Raw genomic sequence first — 9,930 nt, forward strand, 5'->3', positions numbered from 1 at the left:
AATTTTCTCATTTTCTTTATGGATTTTTTTTTTTCTGAATCAACCATTTGTCTGAAACAAAATAGTCAGGAGAAAAGACTGTTTCTTTATTGAAATCTTTAATTCAGTCAAATATTTTTAATAGGATTAAATCATATAACCATTAAAGCAATAAGTGATGTTGAGGGGACAGAGCTTGAGAAGCATGCAACTACCTAGATGTTCACAAAACCAGCTGTTTGCTGCGGAGGTTGGCCGAGAACGAAGCAGAGACAAAGATAAGTTGTCACTTTCCTGCTTCGGACTAAGCTGCAAAGTTATTCACAACAATTTGTCAACGACACAAGGGGGCAGCAGTGATGACGTCAACCACAGCAAAGCTAAATAAATACACACAAAAAGAGCAAAAATGCTACCGACTTCACTGAGGGGTTATTCAGGGAGAAAAGGGAACACAAGTCAACAATAAGGGCTCTAAGAAGATTGTCATTATATATTTATTTTACACTAATATATCACTCCACAGGTAGATGGTGCTGGTTTGATAAAATTATTTTAAGCGGTTCCATTTCCACAAATTTCCCTTTTACTAAGACATACAAAAATGCCAGAGAAAATCGGCTGGTAGCTTCCATCGCTCTCCGATCACGTTCATTCATTCAATCCTTTTTTTTTATTACAATTTCACACATCTCTCAGTCTTTTCCACGTTTCCTCTCTCACTCATCTATGGACACTTGACAGAAACACAGTGGTCAGCGGGTGAACATGGCGTGTTTTGCACATACACAGCAGGTCAGAGGATGAAGAGGGGAGATGAGAAATGTGTTTCAGGGAGGAATGTAGGAATGCATATGACAAAGCTGTGTGCATTTGTGTTTGTGTGTGTCTGTTTTGGCAACAAGTAGTGGTGCTGCTGGTTAAGCGGGCATGTAGGGGGGAGGAGGCTCCTTCTCCGGCATCTTCATGGCCATCTCATAAGTGGGGAGGATGTACTGAAAAAGAAAAGAAGGAAGGAAATTGGGAACAATTTCATTTCTCTTTTTAGACTTGCAACACACTCTATCTCACGACTCCACAAAAGAGTGATCTTGGTATCAATTTGAACAGTAAGGTTATAAATCAAAATGTTTGGTAATTTCCAAAAAATACCTAACATTATCAAAGAAATAAGGTGAATATTTATATATTTCTGCTTTTTATACATTACTTTGTGAAGTTTATCCCTCATGGCTTTACGTGGACAATGTTTTTATGTAGCTATAGTGCGCCCTGCTGGTTGCATTTACTCATTACATATTGTTTTAACTGCATGTATCCGAGTAAAACGCAACAACGGAAGTCACTCTTTACCTGGGGAGGGGTCTCAAAGGCGGGGTACACAGCGATTTCAGGCATGTTCCTGTTGTTGATGTACTTGTAGCAGTTCCACACACAGTTGATCAAGTACGCCTGCAGAACACAGGGTGGTAGATAAGAATCAGCAAGTTCTCACTTGCAGAAAAGCCTTGATTTTATTTTCATAGAGTAAATATATATTGGAGTTTAACCTTGAGAATAATGAGGAAGGCAAAGAAGACGAGCACGAAGAGCAGCAGGCAGCTGGAGTCCATGGAGAGCAAGTTGTCTTTGTATGGAAAATCAGGCTGAGGAGGAAAAATAATTTTTTTTTAAAAATCATCACTATCACCAACACAACATCAAAATGGCTGCACGCATTTTATTAAAATATGAGATGTAATGAAATATCGGTGTAACATGATATCCAATGTCACATAAGTTTAACAACGGTGTGCTGCTGGCTCTGACCAGCTGGTCCAGGTAGTCCTTGATCCTGGGCAGGTAGGTGAGAGAGCTGATGGCCACCAGGCAGCTCAGAGCAAAGTCGAACAGCTGGTAGCAGAAAAAGGGGATGAGCCATCCGTCACGGTGCTGGAGAACCAGAAACATGTAAAGGTGAAAAATATATTGGTTATTAATACATTTAATGTGATGAGAGTAACAAAAGAAGAACCATTTTGCTTCTGTTGCTCATTAATTCTTTTCATATAAATGTGATTAATCTAGAAATCTTAGAGCTGTGAATGATCATGTTCCACAGCAGCAGCTACTGTGGAGAGTCAAACAACAACTGGTTGGTTTTTACATGGGTGATTTACAGCCTCCACATCTCAGGTCGTGGACGCACCATCAGATGTGGTGCTGAAGGTGGAAGCCACACTGAAGAGTGAGATGAACAGACTGTGGTTGACTGAGGAGAGTACTGAGTAAAACAGGAAGAGCTGACATTAAGGAGGTCTGAAGAATGGAAACCAGCAAAATGGTTCTTCTCATCTCAGGAAAACAGTGGACAGTATTACTCTTCAAGTACTACTCATGTATATGAAAAGGTGACTGGAGCATGTTTTAATCACCAAGGCTCAAATACTAAGAGAAAATATGCTAGGACAATGTACCAACATTTTAAGGAGCATCTACCAACACAACTAAAGCAGAAACGTCCAGGGGTTTCACACATTTGACCGTGCAGTCATTCAAACTAGCAGCGTAATGCCATCCTACGTCAGACTTCTATCAAACCTGTCAGTGTTGATGCCACGAGGCAGCTCTGTGAGGTGAAGATGACAGGCAGTGAAATCACACGACCTCTTTAACTGGGCTGAAATATTACAGGCAAAATATGTCAATATTGACAAAGTGTCAATGTCATCAACTACTATAGAAAAATTCTCTAATGTATAACTAAGTGTTTAGACTTAAAGGGTGAGTATGTCATAAAAATAATTTGCTTTAATTTTTATTTGTCCAACATTTCTCTTGTATCTTCTGTACACTTTGTTTTCCTCCCTTTATCAGTTTTCTTTTTTTTGCCCAACTGTGACCAGTGTCCTGCAGTGTGACTGATGTTATTATGACAATATTGGACATAGTGTCTGGTATATTCTTGAATCCATGCAACAAAAAACAGTTGGGGTAAGGAAAAAAAACTGACAGCCTGCACCTAATGAAGTGGCCAAAAAGTGCAGCAAGTGCATCACAAACAACATCAACAAGTCGCAGAAAAATGAGATGTTCAGAGGACACGGCAACACTCACAGTAATGGCTCCATACACCATCATGGCACTGATAGTGAGCATCAGCAGAGAAATGGCAAACCCCACACAGGCATTCTCTGGAGGAGGAAAAGAGAAACCAGTTCAAGTTCATTCATAAGAATTTTATGTGAATATTTTAATTCTATGTATGGATGGCACTCAGCCTCGGCTCTTTGAAGCAGCAAACATTTACATTAAAATCAGAGTCAACAGTCTCCAGGATAGTGTATCTCTCTCTCTTTCTCACTTTCTGGGGGAAAAATAAACCTCACTCTCTGTTTGTCTCTGCTACATTTAACCTCAGACATTCAACCTTGCACACTCAATCTCTCACTTCCTCACACTCGCCTGACTGAGACAGGAGTTTCATTAGTGTGGTTTAAATTCAGAGACTGAGTTGAACAACATTAGTTTCAGTGTTGAAAAAATCTCATCTACTGAAAACATAACGAATGTGTCATCAATGAACAGTTTTTTCTCCCCTTTCACAAAGTAATACAACACAAAAGATACCAGCAGAACTCCTGATTTAGTTTTTAGTGTTGGTCTCCTACATGTATCACGTGTTTCTATGGACAAAACCTTGAATTAGGCTACAGGTTAAGACGTATACACAAAACAATAGTGTCTTTACACAACATTCAACTCAATGGTCTAAGAATTCAACATTTCGTTTACACTACACTGCAGTCGCTTTTGTAACACACATTTTTTAGTGATTCAAATGACAACGTTTAAGTCACAGGCCAGAAGATCAATATTCTCAGAATCTTAGGGCCTGACGTGTCTGGAAAAAAACCCCCCAAATGACTCAACAGTCCAAAGGCCATGAGCAAAAAGCTGTTCTTTTAAAAGTCAAGCCAGACAAAGAGCAGCAGAAAATCAGTTTGGTGTTAGATAACAGGATAACGCAAAACCAACTCCAGACCAGTATTATCGGTTAAGGATCTGTAAACATTATTAGTGAGAAATTAGTGACAAATAAATGAGTGAAGCATGATGAAACTGAAGCTCCTTGATTTCTGTTTCAGAGGAATGAAGTGGTCGTCACACAGGCCAACAAAAGAAACTCCCCTGGGCTACATTTAATACTTTCAGCCATTAATGACAAACACACAATTAAATAGTTGACAATGAACAACACAAACAAAAAGGGGAATCAGACTGATTACAAAGAACTGCATGACAACACCACAGTGGTGTTCTGTCGTCACCCTGACTGCTTTTGTTTAGCAGCCATCAGGGAGTTGCTGTGCTCAGCATGGATGGATGATGAGTCACATGTTCAAGTTGAGCATAAAAGAGGAAATGTAGGGGAGTTAATAAAAGGCAGCTACATGTGAGCCTCGGAGGAGGAAACACAGCTGGAAAACACTCAAACAAAGAGGCAAAAAAAAGTGTTTACTTTGATTTCTTGCCCCCAGAGTGCAGAGTATAATGAGTGCCATTTTTAAGCTAACATTTGTTAGCTTAAAAATGATTTCTATTCTCTCTATCATAATAACGGTACATTGCACTAAGAATACCCTCTTGTGATTTACATGTATAATTGCACTAAGAATACCCTCTTGTGATTGAGAATTTACATGTATTAATGTCTTAAGACTAAAGTTGGTAGCTTTCACCAATGAGGTGTTTTTTCTCAGACAGTCTTCGCTGCTTACCGGACATCCTGTTGGAGGCAAAGTAATGATCGATGACCTCATACTGCAAATCAATGGTGGGCACGTTCTCCGGGTGGGTCACAGCAACGGTCAGCAGGATGCCCATCAAAAGGTTGACAACCTGAGTGGAATGGAGGAGGTTTTTTTTATTGAATGTATTGTATTTTATAATGAATATAAATCATCCATTTCAAAAACAGGAGAAAAAACTTCCCACAGCACTGCCTTTTTTCATTTTTTTCTGCATTGTTTTAATAGTGTGTGCTTTAACAACTGCAATTGATTGTGTTACTTGGAAGGGAGTTGAAAAAAAAAACACAAAATATGTGGTCATTGTGGACAGAGCATTTGGTTTTAATGGGATACACTGTAACAACTTCAAGGAAGATAAACTGGAGAATAAAAAAACAGCTGGTGGGAAAGTACTGGTGAGGTTTCAGTGCCTGCTATTTGAGTTGATATTCTGCATACCAGTCACACTCTGCACGGGCAGGGGGAAAACCACTTCAGTGCACACAGGCTATTTTATTTTTTATGTTGCCATAACATCATAATAAAGTCCTTTTAGTACAAGTGGGGAAATTTACACTCTTAATGATTACATTTTGTGTGATAAACCTAAAATACGTAACAAAAATAGTAAATATTTGTGAAATACAATTTTTTATCTACAGGCATTAGTGTTTGATATATTGGCTCTGACTGATTTACTGATAGGGTTGCACTGAGCGTTTTTAAACACAAACATACTTCCTCAGACATTAAGATCCTCACTGTTTAGTCACTGAATAGTCATGAATTAAACAAGCAAATGTCGACAACCTGACCAATATGAAGCAGGGGAAGTTTATTGTCCCAGCACTGACCTGAGCTCATATGTTGGCCTGACTGTTGGGTGGTGACAGCTTACTTTCCAAAGAAAAGTTTATTTTGTTGTTTTTCTTTTGGAGTGTAGTATAGGTTAGGGGTCAACTTAGTTATTAGAAGACGTCACTGGTTGTGATAAGAATACAAACATATTTTGTATGGATTATGATATGTTGGCTCAAGATAGGTTCATCTTAAACTCAGAGTATGTATTCATTTTCATTTCTATTGCTGCTTTTGAGGTTATTGGGGTTTTTTTTTAGATCACAGAGAAGAAAAAAAAAAGATTAGTGTGAGTCAACCATTGTATATTTTGTAGAGAAAGCAGTCAACTGTGGTTCATGGCACAGTAGAGAGCAGGATTTAATATAACCCCAAGGAAAGCCAGCCACATCTGTTACATGATGTGGGGAAATGAGAAGCAGATTAATCCATGGGAGAGTTTAGAGAGCAGCCGGATCAAATTGTGCCAGGCACAAGTCCTGCTAATACCTCGGTACTACTGGTATGTTAATGAAATACAGCAGAAAATATGCAGAAATGTCACATATTAATGAGAATTGCAGCTTTCCAGGTTCTCTCACCAGTTGTGTTGATGTAAACGGGACATTAACTTAGTAAAGTTAATGTCAGCAGTGTTTTAAGAGTATTCTAATGGACCAGAACATTCTAATGGACCAGAACATTCAAACTGCATGTAAAGAAAAGAGAGGAAATATGGACGTTTTCTAAATAAGAATGACACAATTCCAGCATATTCCACTTGCTGCGGTCAGGAATCCAGGAAACCAACTCACGTTTGAAGAGTAAACATTTAATATCGCCGTTGTACTTAATTGAAAAGCATTTAAGACTTGTTATCTGAGCATTCAATCATGATTCGGCCACAATCAGGTTAGCACGTTAGCCTAAGAGAGGCTAGCCAATAATGAGTTATTCAAAAGCTAACCCAAAAACTATGCTTTTGCAGCACTGACAAACAACATTATAAATATAACTTTAAAATAGAAGGCGTTATCTGGAATTTGTTTCCAAAGCACAAGGTCAACCGATGAAGCTTCCGCCTATATGCCAACGCAAAACTGTTAGCAAGCTAATTCTAATGCTAACACGGACCGTTAGACTTGGCAACTGAACCTTAACAAAATGGTCCAAATGTCACACCATAGCAAACATGGAATTTCCTAGTGTTGTAAAATAAATTGTCGTGAGATCGCCGTCACTGTCAGATTCGCGCTAATCATTAAAACCATACTTTTATTAAACTTAAACGCAGTTAACACCGTGCTACATCGAATTAGCATGTTAGTCGTCATCGACCATTTCACGTACCATGTACCAGGTTCCCAGGATGATGGTCCCGGTCCGGACATGGCAACATCCACAACATCTGGTGGTGTACAGTCGTTCTCGACTAGGCTTAAAATGATGCATGTCCTCCACGAGCGTAGGGAGAAACATCAGAGATGAGTTGGTCGCAAGCAGGGTAAAAACAGAAGCCTCTTACAGCAACAGCAGGAAGGGACACCAAGACGCAGAAACGCCCACCAGCACGTCCACCCGAACAACCTCACGACACCAGAGATGAAAACAAACGCTCTGACGTTAGAGGAAAAGGCGGGACTAAGGGTCGACTATCAAGGTGTCGGCCAATTGTGACGCAGAGATTATTTACAGATTATTACCTATATATAAAATATTCTTCCTGTCATAAAGCATTTCTGACAATTTCTCAGCTGTTATTTCCTATAATTTTTGCGTTTTGAATCTTTCGACTGTAGTTCAGCCTAATACAAATAATTGTAACTCAAACAGCAGACAGAGTATGTTGGCAAAAATTCAACAAATACTACAAGAATTATAAAGCATTTCTTTATTCACAGTTAAACAGCCACACAAAACAGTCAATCACATCTCATGGCACACACTACAAGCATGTTCAATGTTGCAGGACACATTCAATAATGTAATGATTCCAGCTTAAATTTAATTTAAACTATAATGTAAAATAACTAAAAATGTGATTAAAATTTCTAGGTCACAGCCTAGAGAACACACAGGGTTAAACATGCTTGGTATCCATTACTAGACAGATTTGCGAGACAAAGAATGTCAACATGTCTTTATTACAGCGTGTATAACATTACCTCACAGCTGTGTTGTATTCGAGTGCCCCAGAAAAAAAACAAAACGCTAAGTAGCGACAGTTTAACACCACGAACCCTGAAACTTAAGCAACTGTGTGAAATATTGATAACAATTCACTCTTTTAGTACATACACCGATTCCGTTTCCCACAGTGATATTAAAATATGGTCCACAAAAATAAGAATAATACACATTTACACTTTTTTTTTGGCTGTGGTCTATTTGATTTGAACAGTTAAAAACATACATAATTTCGTTTCTAAAGTGCTAAGTATGTGTGCAAAATATTATTATTATATATTTTTGATTCAGTTGCCTGTGGCAGCTGAATGTTCTAGTGTTGTCCTTCATTGGTGGTCCAGCACCCTGATCGTTTGTTCTTGCAGTAGAGGTTTGTCGGTTATACCAACCAAGGACAATCAAAAATCTATACAACTAATCAAAATAATGTAAACCACTAAAAGATCATAATGACGTAAAACCTTGACATTTTATCAAATTTAATTCTGCTAATAAATGAATCATCATTAAACATATACACTTGTAAACATCATCTACAAACAGCAACTTTGTCCTGACAGGTTTTCCTAAAAGATGACACTTAAACACACATTTCCCTGCGTTTCACTCGGCCTTCAATATAAACTCTACCTTCTTTTCCATGAAAGATGTAGATCAACACTCCAGTGATCATTGCAGCCAGTACCACACCTACTACGCCACCTGCAGTAACAGCTGTGAAAATAAATTACTGAGTTAAACTGTGTGTGGGGGGTCATGATCTTTGCAGATGACACTGTAATCTTCAATCTACACAACTATATTTTAAAGGTAATGATAGGAAAAACTTTGAATTGTCTTAAGGAAAATGTCAGTGGTGGGCCAGAAGAATGACCTTTATGGTTTGGTAACCTTTGAATTGTGGTTTTTGTGCTGTTCTTCATACAGTTAAGAGTTTCTGCCGTAAAACAGACTCATGGCAGTAGAAGTGAAAGTATAAATAACTGCAATGTCAAAATTGTACCTGCAACAATCTGCTCGTTCTCCCAGAAGTTCTTGCTGTTTGACAAAATGATATAATCTGATTCTTTGATACTCCACAGTAAATCTTCTCTGATCTGATCTCTTCTGTCTGAGTCATCCATGGTGTGTGTTTCTTCCCCTGAAGAAGGAACAGATGTGACCAAGAAATAATGAAGAAGGAACAGATGTGACCAAGAAATTAAAAACTAAAAACTATTATTTTGTTTAATGATAATAATAATAATAATAGATTATAATACATGACTATGTCCTAAAGTCATTACCTGTAAATGACCAATCTCCTGAGCCAGTCCCAGAACTTACAAGATCATAGCCTGATCCTTCCAGGTCCAGGCCCAAAGACTGATGAAGAAATAAGTAGAGAGAGAGACAGCAGGTGAAAGAAGCTGTCTAACTTTCCTTACCAGGTAATAAATCGTACTAAATCTTAATCTTTCCTGTACACAAGGTTGGACTCAGACATAATTATTGTCATGTTTCTCCAGGTAGAACATCTATTTTTATCAGTACAATAGCCACAAACACCATAGCTACCAAACAACCTATGCTTCAGTACTCCACAACACCAGTACAGTCATTAGGCCTGAATAATTCAAACCCCAAACGGATTTTATGTTTTCCCCTACTGACTGGAACATTTAGGACAGACATTGTAAAAAACAAACCTGGTGAACCATTCACTGTTACAGATGAAGTTGTGATTGAGCTCCAGTTTGGAAAATTTCACTGCCAATGACCCATTTTAACCACTTCACTTTTATCCATTTCCTGTATTCTATCTCGTTGTGACTTCACTTTTATCCATTTCCTGTATTCTCTCTCTTTTGTACATGTGTGTGGTAGTAATTTATCAAAAACCATGTGGCAAATAGTGAAGAGTACATTGTGTATTTTTAAATAATACCTTTTTAATAATTGCAATTCACATTTTGTCAAATTTTCTGAACACTGCTGCATACTTCTCAACCTCGCTTCTTCCTTGTTTTTTTCATAAACTATTCATCCAGAATATTTCCACATTTTATGTCAACGACAAAAAAAGAACAATAAAAGCAGGTGCAGCATAGATGTGATGGGTTAAAAGAAGAGGCTCAATTTCATTGTATCCCTGAGTTATAATGACAGTAAAGAC

General features: G+C 38.1%; 1 protein-coding gene across 1 annotated transcript; it reads right to left on the minus strand.

Moving 5' to 3' along the window:
* Positions 1-85: 85 nt before the first annotated feature.
* Positions 86-7,188, minus strand: laptm4a (lysosomal protein transmembrane 4 alpha). The gene is made up of 7 exons (XM_008313053.3): positions 6,939-7,188; positions 4,740-4,860; positions 3,076-3,152; positions 1,789-1,911; positions 1,530-1,625; positions 1,333-1,431; positions 86-974 (listed from the first exon to the last, which is right to left on the minus strand). The coding sequence occupies exons 1-7, from the start codon at positions 7,065-7,067 to the stop codon at positions 900-902; spliced, it is 720 nt and encodes a 239-aa protein (XP_008311275.1). The 5' UTR covers positions 7,068-7,188; the 3' UTR covers positions 86-899.
* Between the last annotated feature and the right edge of the window lie 2,742 nt (positions 7,189-9,930).

The sequence above is a fragment of the Cynoglossus semilaevis genome, chromosome 7, assembly GCF_000523025.1.
Source record: "Cynoglossus semilaevis isolate Cse_v1.0 chromosome 7, Cse_v1.0, whole genome shotgun sequence".
In the NCBI taxonomy this organism is placed as follows: Eukaryota; Metazoa; Chordata; class Actinopteri; order Pleuronectiformes; family Cynoglossidae; genus Cynoglossus; species Cynoglossus semilaevis.

What these genes read in the sequence shown, in the direction of transcription:
- laptm4a (XM_008313053.3), bottom strand. Translation starts at nt 7,067, where the DNA reads ATGTTTCTCCCTACGCTCGTGGAGGACATGCATCATTTTAAGCCTAGT. An exon ending in TCCTGGGAACCTGGTACATG is followed by an intron (nt 4,861 to 6,938) that starts GTACGTGAAATG and finishes CATTCCACTCAG; the next exon opens with GTTGTCAACCTTTTGATGGG. An exon ending in TGGTGTATGGAGCCATTACT is followed by an intron (nt 1,912 to 3,075) that starts GTGAGTGTTGCC and finishes CTGGTTCTCCAG; the next exon opens with CACCGTGACGGATGGCTCAT.